We start from the raw sequence: 18,831 nt of genomic DNA, 5'->3' as shown, positions 1-18,831 counted from the left end.
GTCATATCCTGGTACCAGGTAACATCCTGGGAACAAGACAATGTCCCAGGAACCAGATAACACCCTGGGAATCAGGTAACATCCCAGGTATCAGAAAACATCCCAGAAACCAGGTAACAGCCTAGATACCAAGTACTGTCCCAGGAACCAGGTAACATCCCAGGAACCAGGTAATAGCCTAGGTATCAGGTAACATTCCAGGAACCTGGTAACATCCTGGGTACGAGGTAACATCCCAGAAACCAGGTAACAGCCTAGGTATCAGGTAACATTCCAGGAACCTGGTAACATCCTGGGTACGAGGTAACATCCCAGAAACCTGATAACAGCCTAGGTATCAGGTAACATTCCAGGAACTTGTTGACATCCTGGATACCAGGTAACATCCTAGAAACCAGGTAACATCCCAGGAACCAGGTAACATCCCAGAAACCAGGTAATAGCCTAGGTATCAGGCAACATTCCAGGAACTAGGTAACATCCTGGGTACCAGGTAACATCCCAGAAACCAGGTAACATCCTAGGTGCCAGATAACATCCCAGGAACCAGGTAACATTCCAGGAACCCGGTAACATCCTAGGTACCAGATAACATCCTAGGTACCAGATAACATCCCAGGAACCAGGTAACATTCCAGGAACCCGGTAACATCCTAGGTACCAGATAACATCCCAGGAACCAGGTAACATCCCAGGAACCAGGTAACAGCCTAGGTACCAGGTAACATCCCAGGAACCAGCTAACATCCCAGAAACCAGGTAATATCCCAGAAACCAGGTAACAGCCTAGGAACCAAGTAACATCCCAGGAACCCGGTAACATCCTAGGAACAAGATAATGTTCCAGGAACCAGATAACACCCTGGGAATCAGGTAACATCCCAGGTATCAGAAAACATCCCAGAAACCAGGTAACATCCTAGGTACCAAGTATTGTCCCAGGAACCAGGTAACATCCAAGGAACCAGGTAACATCCCAGGAACCAGGTAACAGCCTAGGTATCAGGTAACATTGCAGGAAATAGGTAACATCCCAGAAACCAGGTAACAGCCTAGGTATCAGGTAACATTCCAGGAACTAGGTAACAGCCTGGGAACCAGGCAATATCCTGGGTACCAGGTAACATCCCACGAACCAGGTAACACCTAGGTACCAGGTAACATCCCAGGAACAAGGTAACTTCCTGGGTACCAGATAATATCCCAGGTACCATGTAACATCCCAGAAACCAGGTAATGTCCCATAAACCAGGTAATAGTCTAGGCATCAGGTAACATTCCAGGAACTAGGTAACATCATGGGTGCCAGGTAACATCCCAGGAACCAGGTAACATCATGGGTGCCAGGTAACATCCCAGGGACCAGGTAACATCCCAGAAACCAGGTAATGTCCTAGAAACCAGGTAACAGCCTAGGTATCATGTAACATTCCAGGAACTAGGTAACATCCCAGAAACCAGGTAACATCCCAGGAACCAGGTAACATCCCAGGAACCAGGTAACAGCCTGGGTACCAGGTAACATCCCAGGTACCAGGTAACATCCCAGGAACCAGGTAACAGTCCAGAAACCAGGTAACATCCCAGAACCAGGTAACAGTTTAGGTACCAAGTAACAGCCTAGGTACCAGGTAACAGCCCAGGTACCAAGTAACAGCCTAGGTACCAGGTACCATCCCAGGAACCCGGTAACCTCCGGGGCACCAGGTAGCCCCCCCCCGGGGCCTTACCTGCCCGTGACCTCGATGTTGGAGATGGCGTAGAAGTACTTGTAGAGGTTCTCCCGCTGCACGTAGGTGCCCCCCAGCGCCGGGCGCAGCAGGCGCATGCGCAGGTCGGTGAGGGTGAAGAAGTCCTTGAGGCCCTTGGCGCTCTCCAGCCGCGTGTACAGGTTGTCCATGTTGCGCAGCTCGGGGCCGGCGAAGATGGCGAAGCGGTCGCGCACCTCGAAGCGCACGTGCTTCTCCTTCTTGGAGCCGGCCCAGCGCGAGTACTCCTCGGTGCAGAGCACCCGGTGGGCGCCCGACGCTGACAGGTCGCGGGCCCGGCGGGCTGGCATGCCGAAGGCCTCCATGCAGTCCTCCGCGTAGAACTGGTAGGGCTGCCACGTGCGCCCGTTGTCCAGCGACTTCTCCAGGACCATGACGGTGGGCCTGCCGTACTCGAAGGTCACCACCACGTCGTCCGTCAGCTCCACGCTCTTGTTCCACGAGAGGGTGATGTTGGCCTCCAGGGGGCTGGGGTAGCGGCTCCACGTGACGCTCTGCCAGTAGGTGGCCAGGCCCTCGTCCTCCCGGTCGAACATGAGCCGGGGCGGGTGGGCCAAGTCCGGGTTGGAGGCGTCACACTCGTTGCTGCACAGGTAGGGGTTCTCCTGCAGGGGGAGAGGACCAGGTGGGCGCTGGCTGCTCTGGGGGGGCCCTGGGAGCCTCGGTCCAGCCCTGCCCCCCCCCATGTCCCCGGGCACCTGTCCAGAGGTCACGGAGCCTGTGCTCCGATGCCCGGGTACCGGAAAAACCTCTCTTTCTCAGAGCGCGTAAAGGCACGCAGCTCTACGGCTTCGAGAGAAGACACTCCTGCTTCTACTCTAAGCTGAGACAGTCAAGGAGGGCGGGTGCTCACCACCTGTGCCAAGGTCCCCTGCAGGTCCCCATTGCCTGAGGATAAAGCCCTACCTCTTCACCACATTGGCCCCAACCTCCTCCCACCAGACCAGGAGCCACCATTCCTGGCCTCCCACCTGAGCACGCCTGTCCTCCGAAGCCCCTCTTGTCCATGCCCTGAGTCTTTGCAGATGCTGTTCCCTTTCCTCAACCTGCCCTTCTACTCGCTGTCAACTCCAAATTCCTCCCCACGTTCTTGACTTTTTTTTTTTTTCTTGGCTGTGCCTGCAGCATGCCGAAGTTCCCAGGCCAGGGCTCGAATTCACACCACAGTGGTGACCTGAGCCACAGCAGTGCCAATGACAGATCCTTAACCCACTGAGCCACCAGGGAACTCCACACTTTTGACTCTTGAACCATCTCCTACATGGAACCACATTCCAGATCCTTCAAACAATACAATTAGTAGCTTCCGGAGGGGAGGCAGAAGAAATCAAAGTCACAGCCCGCATGTGTGAAACTGCCACCTGGTGCCGGGAACGTCATCTCGAGTCTCTCCTGTTTAGTATCTCGCCTCCAAACACAGAGTGGGGATGTTAGCTCCATGCTCCGGATGAAGGACCCCAGGCCCCGGAAGGGGGTGGCCCCGTACCCCGAGGCCCCTGGCCTGTGACCATCACACCTGTCTCTGTCCCCACAGCCTGCGGGTCGGCCTCACGCACAGCCCAGGCCCATGGTGCTGATGGATTCCTCCCAACGGGTGCTTCTTGTGGCAAGCCGTTTCCAGGTCCTTGGCATGTGCCTGGCAGGCCTGGTGGCGGACACAGGCTGGGGCACACAGGGCACGGTCCCCACGTGCTTACTCCTCCCCTCCCCCACCTCCGAAAGCCGGGGCAGCACACATCAGGGCCCAGCGGGCAGCAGCGACGGCTCCCCTCCCCAGTAGTTCAAAGCCATTCCCTCTGTCTGGTCCACCCTGTGAACTCACCCGGAGGCCTGAGCATATCACTAACGTGGTGGTTGCCCTGGGTGGGAGGACAAACAGGACGGCCAGGGGACTTTTAGGGCAGGCAGGCCGTCCTGGGTGACACTGCCACGGTGTGTACGTGCTATTATACCTTTGTCAAGACCCACAGAAGGTACAACACCACGAGTGAACCCTACTGTCAACTCGTGTTGATAATAACACGTCCGTGTTGGCCCATCCGCAGTGACAAAGGCGCCACGCAAAGGAGAGACGTTCATGACGGGGGGCTGTGCGGGGAGGCGGGTATTAGAAGCTCCCCATCCCGCCTGCTCAGAAAGAGATGGAGTCCATTAATTAGAAGGCAAAACTGTCACGAAGCACCGCACGCGCCCTGGACCAATCGCAGCCCCTTTTGATGAATATTTCAGGTCTCTGGCTCGCTCAGAGAAACAAAGCGGCTTGGATCTGAGTTAAAGCCTCCCTGTCTAAAATGAGGCGTTTGGCTCCCGGGGGGATGTGGGCACTTTGTCTTTTGAGGGGCTGAGCCTGCACCCCTGCGGCCTCGCCAGCATCACTGCATCGGCTCCGCCACCACTGCGACCTCAGGCCATCGCTTTTGATGCCTGTGAGTGGTGGGCGAGGTCCTGGGCCACCCGGGATCCTCGGTGGGCAGGATGGCTCTGGGGTTTACTGAGGCAGGTGCCACCAAAATAGCTCTGTCGTGGGTCCCCCCTGGTGCCACTGTCCACCCCACCTGGCCAGCCCTGCTGCTTCCCGGGACCCCCAGACCTCGGGGTAGAAGGGGTACACATTTCATCCAGCCCTCTCTGAGTAGATGGGGACGCTGAGGCCCAGGTGGGGGGGACTGGCCCAGGCCTCTTTGAGACTGGGAAGAGTTTGAGGATGAGTCTGCCTCTGCCCTGGACAACCTCAGGGGTGTCCTGGAACTGTGCCACCTCCCACACCACATGGCAGAGAGAGGGGCCTGGCCCGTCTCCTGCGGGTCTGAGCTGTCTTGTGCTTCATTAGGTGACCATGTGATGTCACCTGAGTGGGGAGGGGCTGAGAGGCCCCGGGATGGCTCCCTGGCCTGCAGAGGCAGGGCCCGGTGATGGCAGGGTGGCAGGCCACTGGGGCTGGAGGCAGCAGGCCCTGCCATGGGGGGCAGAGTCCTCCCCAGGCCCTCAGCCGGCCCACAGCACAATGGGCTCTGCCACGTGAAGCAGGGAGTGGTGGGCAGGTGTCACACCTGGACACTGGGGACCTGAGGACATGGTCTGTGCTCAGATGGGCCTCCTCCCCTCTCTCAACCCAGCAAGCGCCTTCATACCACAGCTTCCTCTTCTTCTATGGCCCTTGGCACCTGCTTATGGGCCAAATTGTGTCCCCTCCCAATTCATATGTTGAAGCCTAAACTCCCAGGACCTCCGAGTGTGACTGTATTGGGAGAAAGAGCCGGAGTCAACATCAGGCTGTTAGGACAGGCTCTAACCCGATGTGACTCGTGTCCTTGAAGGAAAGCTGGGACACACAGAGAGACACCTAGGCAGGTGCACACAGAGAAGTGAGCACGTGCTGAAGCAGCAAGAGGGGCCTTGGGCAGGTCAAGGGGAGAAGACCCAAAAGAAACTAACCTGCTTTAGTCCTCAAGGTCAAACAAACCTTGACCTTGGCCTCCAGCCTCCAGAACTTGAGAAAACAAATTTCTATTGTTTAAGCCACCCAGGTCCTAGTAAACTAATACACACCTCACCCCAGGTGAGCAAAGGGTGGGTTGGGGTGGGAGGAACAGCCCCAAAGCTCTCTCTGGAGCCCTGCTCCACCAGCCCTGCTTCTCAGCACAGTGGCACCAGGTGACATCACGCATCCCTACCCACCTGGAAAGACACGCACCCAGCACTGATGCTGGGCCGTTTCCCTGGCTGTTTCGTCCCCTCTCACCTCTGCTCTTACAGCCACTCTCTCCCCACCTGTGTTTTTTTTTGTTTGTTTGTTTGTTTTCTTTTCTTTTTCCAGCTCCACCTGTGGCATATGGAAGTTCCTAGGCTAGGAGTCAAATGGGGGCTACCGCTGCCAGCCTACACCACAGCTACAGCAACACTGGATCCCAGCTGCACCTGCTATTTGCAGCACAGCTCATGGCAACCCTAAATCCTTAACCCACTGAGTGAGGCCAGGGATCGAACCTGCATCCTCAAGAATACTGGTCGGGTCCTTAACCCACTGAACCACAGTGGGAACTCCCTTCCCACTTGGTTTTCAGATCCTTCCTCCGTGTGCTTCCTCCAGGAAGCCCTCCTTGCCTGATTCATCTTTGAACCCAGTCCCCTAGTCTCCCATCACAGAGTTGTTAGTGTGCTCATCTGGGACCGTGTCGTGAAGCCTCCGTATAGGGCCTGGTCCTCAGTAACCACTCACCAAGTTATAGTTGTTACTGTCATCCCATTCATTAGTTATTAGTAGGAAGATAAATAGACTAATAGCAATAGATCTCTTACTGAATGTTGATATTGTTGCTGTCAACTCCGGGCTGCTGTGAGGGAGCCATACCTCACCTCTCCCCTGGCCCATCCCCCTGCCTTACCTTCGGTCAACCTCGCGTCACCCTTCCCGGCCACAAGGGACATGGGATCCCTCACAGCCCCAGCTGTACCCAGCCTGTCTGTCCTCAGGCAGACTGACACGGCGGCTCTGCCAAGGGACGGGGGCTCCAACCTGGCCGCTGGCGCCAAGCTGCCCTAACCTGCAGGGCCTGCTGGCCCCCCGCCCCCGGCCTGGGAAGCAGATGGTCAGAAGCTAATGAATCAGCCTGTGTATTTACCAGTCCCGCGCCTGCTGCGGAACGGGCTTAATCAACAGCAAGCACAATAAATAAATCCCAAGCCGTCGCCAACACGGTTCCCTCCCTCCTATTTCTCTTCTTCCACCACCCTCCCACCCCAAGATCTCGGAATCCCATTTAACCATTTAGGGGAGAGAGTGCCTCCTGCCGAAGGCGCCTCCAACGTGGAGCCCACTGTCCTTCCCAAACACCCCTGGCTCATGCTCTCCCTTCCCCTCTGTTCACCAGCGAGGGTTCCGAGAAGCCTGGGATTCGAAGCCCGTTCCCCCTGAGCCCCCCACCCTGAGTGCTGCTTGCTGTGTGCAAAGGAGGGGCGGCTGGAGGGCCAGTGTTTGCCAGCCTCCCAGGTCTGCCCGTTTCCACTCGCCTCTCGGAGATCAGATTGATTAATTAATGATGAAATAAACCATTAAGACCAAGTGGCCCGATACTGGGGAGAAAGGGCCAGGGATGGTGGGGACACACTTAACTTTTCAAGACAACACCAGAGCCAGTCTCTGACACATCAAAAGCAGTAGTCGTTTCTTTCGACAGTGCATGGATATCACACAAAAAAAGAAAGAAACAGAGAGAGAGAGAAAGAGAGAAAGAAAAAAATCATACCCCTGATGAAAAGCCTTAGGATTTCTCTGGAAAAATGTAACCCATCACGCTTTCCATCCAGGGCACTCTAGGAGCCCCATCCCCCCAGTTAGGAACCCCCTGTTCTGGGGTCGAGCAGTTGAGGAAACGGGTTTTGGGGTCTGAAAGTCTTGGGTTCAATCTCAGCTCAATCCCTTAAGACTGTGTGACCTTGAGAAAGTTGCTTGGCCTCTCTGAGTCTTTGTTTTCTCATCCAATATCATGTGAGAGAACCTGTAGGACATGCCTAGAAAACGTCCCCAAACGGTCGCAATTATTAAAGAGCAGCTTCATTGCACCAGTTCAGGGGCTTTGCCAGCAACCTCCCGGGGGGAGAGGGAAGGCTGAGCGGCTTCCGGCTCCTTCGTGGTGAAGCCGGGGTCTGCACATGACATGGACCACCGTGGGAACTGCCGCCTTGAAAAAGCTCGAGGATCGTGACTTTTGAGTATCCACCATGGGCCAGGGTGGGCTGGGCCCTCCGCATCCATCCCAGCCACATCCTCCCAGTGACCCCAGGAGAGAGGTCACCTCCATCTCACGGACAAGAAACCAAGTCCTTGCCGACCCCGGCATCACTTCCTCTGGACCCCATGGGACCCAAGCCACGAAATCCCGGGGAAGCGGAGTCCATCGCCTCTACGGCTTATCCATCACTCCAGGGGCACAGAGGCAAATCACCTGCAAGGTGGGGCAGCGTAGCTGGAGGGCTGAAGGCTGGGGTGCAGGGCGAGGGGAAGGCAGCCAGCCTGGACACCAGCACCAGCAGAGAACGGGGCGGGAACGCCGTGCCTCCGCAGACACTGAGCAGGAGTCTCCTGGATCGAGAAAGCATTTCATCCCAGCCTTTTCATTTAAGAGACCTCGCAGTGGTCTCTTAAATGCTTTCACTTTTATGTTATTTTTTGGACAAAGGGTACAGCTGGAGTCAGAGGCCAGGTTGTAAACAGCATAGACAGGCTACCAGCAAAAAAAAAAAAAAAAAAAAAAGTCATCCAGGGGGAAAGCCGAGTGTTAGCTGGGATGGAGGCAACCTGCCCCCGTGGGAGGTCTGGCTGTTTGGGCCACGGAGACTCTAAACAAGGAGGGGGCAGTCACAGAATTGCAACAAAGTCTTAGGAGGAGGAATAAACAACTTCACACAGACCCGCGACTCGAACCCGCGTTAGGACAAAATGACAGCGTTGCTGGATGCCCCCAAAGCGGGGTCTTTGTGGAGCAGCACGCCTGGAAGGGCTTTGCACCCTGTAGCTGGGGGAGTGAGGACAGTGCTCGGCCCCTCACTAGCCACTGGATCAGAGTCACTCGGCTGCCACGAGCCTTGGCCTCCCGACTGCAGGGGAAGCACCAGGAGGGCAGTGGCCTCCCCCACCTCCTCCCCCACTGCAGCCCAGGCCGTGGCGACCCCTGGGGACTTGGGAAATCTCCGTCCAGGATTGGAAATCCAGCGAGGCTGAGAATGCTGACTTCATGGGCTGTCCCGAGAATTATACCAGGGGCCACATGGCAAGCTCCTGGCGTGGCCCAGGGTGGCGGATAAATGGCTGTCGGGAGAGCATCGCCACCGTCGCCAGCCCCGCGGCCTGGGCCGAGGGCAAGTGCCATGGCTGAGCTAAGCACTGCATGTGCCTTATCCCGGAGGACGGGGGTCCTTTCACGTTCGCTGTGCGAAGAGGGAGCCTGAGCAATGTCTCAATGTCACCTGGCTCCACAGTGGCCGAGGTGGGACAAGAAGCCGGGGCATTAGGCTCAGAGAGGAGTCAGGAAACTGCCCTTCACCCGGAAGGGAAAGGCCCCTGGCACCCCAGCCCTGCACCACTCTCCCGAGACTCCAGTGCCACCGAGGCGTGTGGGTGGGCCCAGGGAACAGTTTAGCAGCTGACAGATTTTTTTGAACCTGTCTGTAGAGTTGTCAGCTGAAGTCTCATCCTCAGCCCCATCCACGCAGCTGGGGCTGGGGCACCTGCTGGTGGGAGGCTGGAGGTGGGGGTGAGGTGGGGCTGCCAGGGAGAGCTTGGATGAGGGGCTGGGGCCAGGACATGGAGCGTGGCCATCCCTGGGGGGTGCTGAGGGGCGGGTGAAGACGCATAGCTCTGTCATAGAACAGGACTCAGGAACAAAAGTGGGGAGAAGGCAACCCCCTCAACACCTCGGAGCCGCCCCCACCCTCCACTGCGGACGATGCTTCTAGAACTTTGAGGAGAACTCTTCGGGCCTGGGCGCTGCCCCATGGGGTCCTGGAGCTGGGATCCCAGAGACGGTCCCAAACCCGATGTGTGACCTTGAGTGGGGCCTTGCTCTGTCTGTGCCTCTGTTTCCCCAGCCATGAAACACTGAGCTCCGACCCTGACCTCCCCAAGTCCAAGTTCCTCAGTCCCCAGGCCAGCTGGGAGGAAGGATGCCAAGCCCCATTCCAGGGAGAAGGCCGGGGTGCCAGGGGAATTCTCCTTAACAAATTATTTCCTATTTATTGGTAAGAAAAGTTGCAGCGGGAATAAATTATTAACAAATCGGAAACGGAGATTCTGTTGGGAGCGGATTCTAATTCTAGCTGCCCCGAGGTCTCTAACTCACTCCCCCCCCCCCCGCTCCCAATTCTCCTTCTGTGGTTTCATTGATTCCTGTTCCACCTCTAACTCCCCCACCTCCTCCAGGTTTCTCTCCCTCCCCTTTTTCAGTTTCTTTCCGAGCAAAAGCCCTGGGCACCAGCAAGGTCACCCCTCCCTGCTCGTGAATCAGCTGAAACGGACCCGCATGTTATTTCAGGGCGGGAGCCGCATCTGGCCAGGGAGCCTCTTCTTTTTTTCCTTCCATTGGGTTTTTGTTTCTCGTTGGAGCCCTTTCTTGCCAACCCAGCCATCACTCAGGCAGGGCAAGGCGTCTTCCTGGCTCATCCATCCTGGCAATGAGACTCCAGAAGCCACGGCGATGCCCCACCCACCCAGCCCAGGCCATGACCCTGACCCTGAGCCAGCCATGCTGGCACCTCCTGGTCCACCTTGGACCCAGAGCCTCGGGCCACCTCCTGAGCCTCGCCCAGCCTGGCCATGACTCAAGGAAACAAACCTCAGTCGTGCAAGTGCCTGAACAGCCCTGCGCTCTGCGCCAGGTCCCTTCTCATTTCAACCCTGCCTGCAACTCAGCTCCTTCTAGAACCTTCTGTGACTGAGACTGGACTCTGGGACAGCAAGGGCGGGGTCTGGCCCACCCCCTTGCCGCCCCCACCCCCAGCCGTGGTTTGCACATTAGAGGCATTTGAGAAGCATTTCCAGACTTGGGGAGGCCCTTACCCGTTGGATCAAGGATGGTGTCTGTTGAGCAGTCACTCAACGTACCCTTCCTAGCTCGCTTCACTGGATCCCATCTCTCTGGGGAGGCTCAGAGAGGGTAAGCAACCTGCCCGGTGTCACCCAGTTTGGACTGGGTGGTTGCTGAGGGGGGTGGGAAGCGGCCAGTCCAGGTGTGGTTCTAGCAGCTGGGCAGGTACCCACTTGCTCATTTCTCCTCACCCTGACTCCGACGTCCCCCCCAGACCCCGGCAGCGAGCCTTCCCGATGACCTGAGACACTGTGGACAAGTTGTCTAGGAGCGGGGCAAGGATGCAGCTCTGGTGCTGCTCACCCCCCAGCAGACCCCAGAACGGCCGTCCATCAGCTGACCAGCCAGACAGGGCCAGGCAGGGTCTTGCCAAGGCTCTGGCTAGACAAGGGTTAACCTCTCCAGGAACTTAAAATATTTTCCTTAAAAAAAAAAAAGGATGCATTTCACTTTGTCCTGGGCATATGTGGATTCTTCCCACGGCCAGATTTCTAGGAATGTCTGGGGTGGAACATTCTCTCCCAGCTGAAGAGTGCCTGGGCTGGTCCCTGGGGCAACCCCCTACAGGCACTTCCTTCTTACCTGGTACACGTAACCAACCAGATCCACGGGGGTCTCTCTCCCACAGAGGAAGGGCTCCCCTCCATTTGCGTACCCCCCCCCCCCATGACAGCAAAGTCACTACTATAAAAAGCAGGGAGGCCAATCTGGATTGGTGGCTCCTGGGAAAGTTTGGTGACATATTTTGACTCGTACTCTATTTCTTTTGCTCCGGGCCTCCTTTTCCTTTATGTGTTTGTCCTGTTTTCTCCGGTTAGGCTGTAAACATTTTCTAATTGATTAGAAAAAGGAGAATGAGAGGCCGGATTAGCCCAAGCCCTCCTCCTCCTCCTCCTCCCCCATGCCAGCAGCTCAAACGCTTCCCCACCGGGGCCAGCGGGAAGGCTCAGCCAATCCTCCTGGCCCCCTCCCTGCGCACACAGACTCCACCTGTTCAGCCGAGGAGCTGCCTGCCTGGCAGCTGCCCCGGCCTCTCTCTCTGCCTCCCCCCCACCCACCCACCTGCTCAACCCACTCCCCATCCCAGGCTCGCCACCCAAACACCACTTTCACTTAACACTTAAGAAAAAAAGGTAAATAAAAGCAAATCAGGAGAGATGGCAGGACCAAAGAAAGAAGGAAAGAGAGCAAGAAAGGGAGAGAGAGAGGAAAACCGGGGCCGGGTGGGGGAAGGCTGTAGAGAGGAAGAAAAGCCGCGTCCAGAGAAGCCGGGTAAAGTGCATTATTGATTCAGGACTTAGAAAATGCTTAGAGAGGAGGAAAAGCGTCCTGCTCCTTAAAAGCCTGTGCAAAGCAGAAGCTAGACACATACAGCCTTTCCAAAGAGGGCCGGCTCTGCTGACATGAATATTTTATCACGGAGGAAAAAAAGCGGCTTGGAGGATTCGGGGCCGGGAGGGGTGGGGGGGCAGGGCGGCGAGCGGCCCCCTCCGAGGGGCCTGGCTCCAGGGCTCTGGGCAGCCGCTGCCTGTCCCCAGAGCCCCCAGGGCCTTTGCAAAACCCCTCTCCTCCTCTGAAAGCTGCCCTTGGCTTTCGTGCTGAAGAGCAAAGCAATGGGCTTTGGTGGGTCCTGAAAGAGACCCAGGGCTGGTGGGGACCCTGGCTGAATGGGGAGGGTCTAAGAGGGTTGAGGCTGAAGCTGGATCCTCACAGCCCCCTCCCCTAGCCTTGGCCCTGTCCACCCCCTGCCCTGCCCCCACCTGCCACCAGAGGCTCTAACACCGGCTGCGAGGTTCAGCTCCCAGGTCCTCCCTCTGGATAAAGGCGACACCCCAGCTGGTCCTGGCTCCGCCCGCCTGGCTCACCTATCTCTTTGTTTCTATTTCTCCTTTAGAAACTTCTTCACTGAGTCCTTTTTTTTTAGCGCCAGATACTGAGATTATGATTTTTTGCGTGCGATGTCATTTTCAATATTCATGACATCATCTCATGTTCGAAATGGAGAAACAGAGGCACCGATGGATCAGGGAAGATGCCCACTCACACTTTGCCCAGAAAAGGGCAGAGCTGCTGTTAGAAGCTCCAAAAATACGTGCTCTGGGACAGGCCCACGGTGCCACCCTGCCTCTTCCCAGAGCCCCAGTCCTTGGTTTAGGGATGGTGAAATGAACTTTGCATTAAAACAATAAAATCTCTCTCCCTTTGTTGGTCACCCTGCGGTGTATGGAGCTCCCGGGCCAGGGGTCAGATCTGAGCCACAGCTGTGACCTAAGCAGCAGATGCCACAACGCTGGCTCCTTAACCCACTGTACTGCATCGAACCTGCGTCCCAGCACGCCCAAGACGCCACCCATCCTATTGCGCCACAGTGGGAACTCCTAAAACATTTTTAAAAATCAAAGTATAGTTGATTTACGATGTTGTGTCAGTGGAAGGAATTTTTGTGCGATGGGGTCTACAAAACATGTGTGAGATTCGTACGTATCATTTCAGGATCCGACTGAGGCCAATTTCCCATCTCATTTTGGACCCTCTAGTCTCTCCCTCCTCTCTGAGCCCCCCCTTGCCCCCGCCCCTCTCTGGAGCTCCCCGCCTCCACCCCTTTGCCAGTGTCTGCTAACTCTCCCCTCCCTGAGCACCTGATTGGGTTCCTTAGCGATCTCTTTGGTTAATTACTGGGTGGTCCCCTCCCCACTGTGTGTTCCCTGAAGGCGGGGGGCGGGGCCTGGCACACACTAGGTGCTTCATTAGGGTTTGCACAGTGACCCACCTCCCACCCCTTGGCGGGTCCCCTCTCTAGGTCCTCCATGCTTGAAGGGAGATCTCAGGAGTGGACACAGCACCCAGAGGGGTGGGACCTGTCTGTGCCAAGAGCCACAAGCCGAGACCTTCTAGGGGCTTCTTCTTGCTGGTCTCTGGGGAATTAAGAAGCAGCAGGGTAGAGAACAGAGCAAGAAGGGCCTGGGCCTGCCCACCCCCAGGTACACCTGGACAGGTGCATCGCTCCTTGGATGAAGCCCTGGGTGGGGGCGGAGGTGGCAAGGATGAGCTGGTACGGTTTCATTCATTTATTCATTCACTTAGTCAGCAACTGTTTCTAAAGTCCTCGGCATATGCAAAACGGCCCTGAAGAAGCAGCAGTCGAACCATGCTGCCCATCAAGACCCCTGGGAAGGGGAGGGGTGTGAAATTATTTCTGGGCCCCGAGAGCAGAAATTCTGTTCCAGATTGAAAGTGAACCAACCGATCAACCAGTTGTTAAAATCCCTGCAGTGACTCTGATGCCCGACCAGGTTGGGGAGCCAGGTACCGAAAATTCAAACAAGGACCACCTGTGCTATGATGCCAGCCCAGCTGCCACCATCATCCCTGCTTTATAGGTGAGGGGACTGTGGCTCAAGGTCACACCTGCGGTAACCTGGGCACTCTAACCCTTTTGGGAGCGTTGACCACTCTTCCGTGACCCCCAGAGAATGGCATGGATGATGAGCCAGGAGGGGAACTGGCTGGGAAGGTCAGGAAGGCTTCTTGGAGGAGGCAGGATTTCAGAAGGACAGGCCCAGAAGGATGGGTGGGCTGGCTCTGGACAGACAGGTGGAGGAAGATCCAACCGGGCTGAAGGGGGATGCTCCATGCAGAAGGATCAAGCAAAGGGCCAGATCAGACATGCAGGAGCTGCAGGGAGAGAGGGGTTAATGCACTCAGCCGGGCCAGGAGCCTGGTGGGGAGCAGGAGGTAAGGCCAAAGGGGAGGCCCGGAGCCAGCGGGCAGCCTTGACATTTAGCAGCCACAGGGAAAGCCCAGACTCTGGCCAGGCAGACTCCTTCCAGAAAGAGAGGTTAAGAACCTGGAACAAAGGGTAAGGCGGGGGGCCAGCACCCCTCAGGGCCCTGCAGCAGAGCAAGGAGAAGGCGCCTGCAGTCAGAGTAAGAAAGGATTCGGAGAGCAAACTCCCCTTCTGGTCTTTAAATCAAAGAAAAAAGATGCTGAAGATTAAAAGGCAAGATGTTTAGAGATGCAAGGGACCCAGTGCAGCCCCGGGAAAGAAATGCTGGTTCTTGAGCTTTGACTGCACCCCACACCCCCTGGGGAGCTTGAATAAATCCTCCGCCAGGCCCGTCCCAGAGAGCCCGCAGGAGCTGGGGCCCCCTAGACCAATCATGTCAGACCCTTGGAGTAGCACCCTTTCTGGGCATCAGTGGTTACGGTTTCCCAGGACACACCAATGTGCAGCCAAGGTCAAGGCCACAGCCCGGAGGACCCTGCGATAGGACACTTGTCTTGGGGTGGCGCCTCGCTCTTCAGCCCCCTTCCCTACCCTTCGCCCTTTCCTACCCTCTTCCTGGGATGGGGGGCAGCCTGCCCCCTGGGGACCCCACGTGGGTAGGGGGATGCTGTGGAGGCAGAGAAGCCCAGGAGAAGGCTGAGGCTTCGCTCCCCACCTGCCTCCCCTCACCCTCTATTTTTAGGTCCATTATTGTCCATTCTTGGGTGTATTTTTTTCCCACTCCTTCCCCAGAAAAACAGATCGGATTCCTCCAGGCAAAGCCATCTCGCCTTCCCCGGAGCTGGTGCGTGGGAGCCTGCGCGCTGCCAAATAGACATGAAATAAGTGAATTATCAACTAAGTGGATTAGCCGACTCCGTCATGTCTCAAAGGGCAGAGGCGGGCAGTAAACACTCCCATCGCTCCTCTCCAGCCCCCCTCCACAGGCTGACGGGGTGTTGGGGAGGGGGACAGGCAGGGTCAGCGCACTCCCCCGCCACAAAGGGCCACGCGTACGTGCGAGCACGCACACACTTGCCCAGAGTCACAACGACCGCCTCAGTCTATCCTGGGAGACACTCAGCGCCTCTGGTCCACTAAGCAGCCTGGTGAGGAGTTAGGCACTGGGTCCAGCTTAGAGGTACTAGGCTCCACTGCTTGGAAGCTGTGTGACTTTGGGCAAGTGGTTTGACCTCTCTGAGCCTCAGGTATATGGGTATAAATATAGGACCTGCTGTAGGCGTTCTGGAAAGGTTCAATGAGCTACTACTTCAGGTCAGGTGCTTGGTATACAGTAGGTGCTCCATACATGGAAGTTGTCGCTGGGCTGAGGAGGATCAGGAAAATCCTCAGACAGCAGGACCAGAAGACAAACAGTGATCTTCCTGAGCTTAAGGATGCAAACGGGCTTACAGGTGGACTCGGGGTGGTCTGAGAAGCCCTGCAAATGTTTGCAACTGTGTGTGTGTGTGTGTGTGTGTGTGTGTGTGTGTGTGTGTGTGTGTGTGTGTGTGTGTGTGTGTTGTTCTAGGCAGAGAACCATGGATTCTCAAGGGGGCTGTGATCCCCTTATGGTAGGAGACCCTGCTCTGGGGTTTTGTGGTTGGGGTTTTGAGGTTTAGGTTGGTGTCCTGCCCTCGCCTGTCCCCTCCGGGTCCTCAAGTGCCTGGCAGATAATTGTTCTCTCTCTTTTTAAAAAAATTTATGGCCGCACCCATGGCACATGGAAGTTCCCAGGCCAGGGACTGAATCTGAGCTGCACTTGCAGCCTATGCCACAGCTGTGGCAATGCTGGATCCTTTAACCCCCTGTGCCAGGCCAGGGATCGAACCTGTGCCTCCACTGAGACCCGACCTGCTGCAGTTGGATTCCTAACCCACTGTGCCACAATGGGAACTCCAGTTATTGCTCTCTTCGTGCCTCTCCCTCTGTTTAAGCTTGAAAGTCCCCAAAGCCAGAAGCAAAATCTAGGAAGGCAGTGGAGTTGGGAGGTTGAATACACAACCTCTTCCAGTGAAAGCAGGAAATTTACAACCCAAAGTGGGTGGAGACCCATGGTCTCCAGGCTCCTGGCAGCCAATCTAGCGAGGAGCCAGGTCCCCAGGATCCCAGACCCAGAGCTGCCGGCAATGGGCTTTTGGTTGGTGCCTTGCGGGGGCGGGGTGGGGGACAGGGACAGAGACGGTGTACCCTTTGGCCAGCTGGCTTCTTCTACTGTCACCTGCCTTTGCCGTCTCTCGATTTCCCCAGACAGAGGGAACAATTTGAGAGCCCGCAGTCCCTGAAGGGGGCACCGTGCACTTTCTGTGGGCTCGGGCAGAGGCAGGCACTGCCGTGGCTGATGGGGGCGCTGAGGGCGACCCGAAGGCTCCATCTCTCATTTTCCCAGCCATGGGCTTCCGCTCTCACCAAGGGGCAGTGCCTTGGCTGTGTTTCATTTCCTTTTATTTCCCTGGGCGACACTTGGAGTCAAGTGGACAAATGACCCAGGCAGCCAGAGGGAGTGGACTGAGGAAGAGAGGGGCCCAAATGGTCCCAAAGGCCCCAGGACAGACTGTGCTGGGGGAGAAGGATGCCAGGAGCCCTTGAAGAGGAGGGGCAGCTCCAGACAGCCCCGGATTTCAATCTGGAGGGATCCACAAGCAAGGGTGTGTTTAATTCCTTCCTATCAAGGAGACCCTGAGAAGGGAGGTGACCCCTCTGTGGCTGCACCTCAAAATCCCGGGTCCCCGAGGACGGCCATCCAGACTTCGGACAAGGCAGGATGGCACAGTGGTCAAGTTGCTGTGCAAACTTGGGTCGGTCTCTCCACCTCTCTGCGCTTCCCTCTCCTCACTGGCTACACACCCATCCCACTGCTGTGGACAGAACGCAGATGCCTCACACAGAGTGCTCTGCAGGACGCCGGGCTCACAGGGAGGCCTCCGATAGAGCGGGTGGGAGAATCTCCAGCAAGTGGTGATTCGTGCAGGTGTGGATTCCTGGCTCTTGCTCCTTGAAGCTCCCAGCGGAGGGCGGGGGCTGGACCGCACGCACATCATAGAGGGGGACTGTCCATGCTGACTTTGTTCTGATCCCTAATCCTCCACCCAGCATCCTGCCTCCCCTCTGGCCTCACCCGCGTGCCATGACCTCCCCTTCTGGTCCACCTTTCACGGCGCTGCCACAGCCAGGACGGTCAGAGTTTGCGGGGGTGGAGGCGGGTCTGAGGCAAAGACCTAGAATCCCCAGGGCCTGTGAGAGCCAGCTGCGAGCAGGGCCGGATCACCAGGGGTTACACACAGGTGTGAGCCCCCCGGGCAGACCAGAGAGCAAACTTGAACCTTATGGCCACACCTACCCTGAAGGTAGCTCCGGCACCTGCTGGCTGCAGATGGCTTTCAGGCAGGTGTCCCACATCCCCCAGCAAAGGCCACCACGTGCTGTCAGATCCAGGACGTGATTAGGTGGACAGGGACTTGGTGTGGAGGCCGCATGTCCCCAGGGCTCCAGTCCACTCTTCTGGGAGTGCCCATGGCCTGGGTCTGCCGTCCCCTCACGGAGGCCCAAGGAAGTCACTCCCTCATGCTGGGCCTCTGTTTCCCCGTGTGGGAAATGGGACAGAAGCGGGACTGTTTCAGTGGTTTCCTACTGTGGTCACAGGCGCCCTAGGACTTGGAGGGGTCAGGGCAGAGGGTGTTTGCCGCCAGGTTCCAGGCCCCTGCCTCCCGCTGAGGAGTCGGTTCTGCTGTTGTTTGCTTATAGATATTGGGGTTCCTGGGGTTCAGATAACCTCTAAGACCCCTTCCAAATCGCACTGTCTGCCTGGGGGGTATTTGCCACCAGCCTTTCTTGTGCAAGCACAGCCTGGGCAGCAAAGATGGAGACACAGAATCTGGTGTCTTGATGAGTGGGCGGGGGTGGGGGGAGTGGAAGCAGGAGAGGAGACATTTGGAGACCGGAGAGGTCACAGGTCACAACAGCCTCCCTCCCCCCTACCCTCTTCTGGGAATCATGGTTAACATCTCATCTCAGGTGGGACAGGGGTGGGGGGGGGAGAGGAAAGAATAGGGGTGGGATAGAGAGGGAGGGAAGTGGGGGGTGAGCATTTGAGCTTCCTCCCTGCTTGGGCCTCACATGAGATAGTGGTTGAATGACTTAGTCTAAATTTGAGCCTGGACTTGGCCTCAGGATTTAGGTCTCAGTTTTCTCATCTGTCAAATGGGGCCACAAGATAAAGGCAGTTTCCACCATGCGGGATATTTGGGAGGACTTAATGCAGAACTGCATATAGAGCGCTCAGTGCCTCAGTGGAATACATTTGAGAGTCCAGAAATAAACCCATACCTCTACGGTCAACTGATTTTCAACAAAGACGTCGAGGCCATTCCATGGGGAAAGAACAGTTTTTTCAACAAATGGTGCTGGGAAAAGTGAAGACCTACATCTAAAAGAATGAAGTCGGTTGCTTGTCTTACACCATATACGAAAATTAACTCGAAAGGGACCAACGTTCTAAATCAAAAAGCTAAAACTATAAAAGTCTTAGAAGAAAACATAGAGGTAAACATTCACGACCTTGCATTTAGCAACGGTTTCTCAGACATGATACCAAAAGCACAAGGGAAAAAAAAAAAAGGATAAATTAGACTTCTCTGAAATAAAAAAAGAAGTGCATTAAAGACACAATCAAGAAAGTCAAAGATTATTTGTAGAAGGGGGAAATATTTGCAAA

The 18,831-nt window shown here is 56.3% G+C and overlaps 1 protein-coding gene across 15 annotated transcripts in view; it reads right to left on the bottom strand.

The window, feature by feature from the left end:
• NTNG2 (netrin G2) overlaps positions 1–18,831 on the bottom strand; it is a 71,487-nt gene that overhangs the window by 37,546 nt on the left and 15,110 nt on the right. For all 15 annotated transcript variants that reach the window (XM_084999777.1, XM_084999769.1, XM_084999812.1 and 12 more), the window contains one exon: positions 1,731–2,374. In XM_084999777.1, the coding sequence (XP_084855903.1) occupies positions 1,731–2,374 (644 nt within the window). The remainder of the gene's footprint in view (positions 1–1,730; positions 2,375–18,831) is intronic.

This window comes from Sus scrofa, chromosome 1 (genome assembly GCF_054392235.1).
Source record: "Sus scrofa isolate SSC_HxYL_T2T_F1_AM1 chromosome 1, Sscrofa_HxYL_maternal_Yorkshire_Landrace_v2.0, whole genome shotgun sequence".
NCBI classification, from domain to species: domain Eukaryota; kingdom Metazoa; phylum Chordata; class Mammalia; order Artiodactyla; family Suidae; genus Sus; species Sus scrofa.
This window is presented reverse-complemented; position numbering and strand designations above follow the sequence as displayed.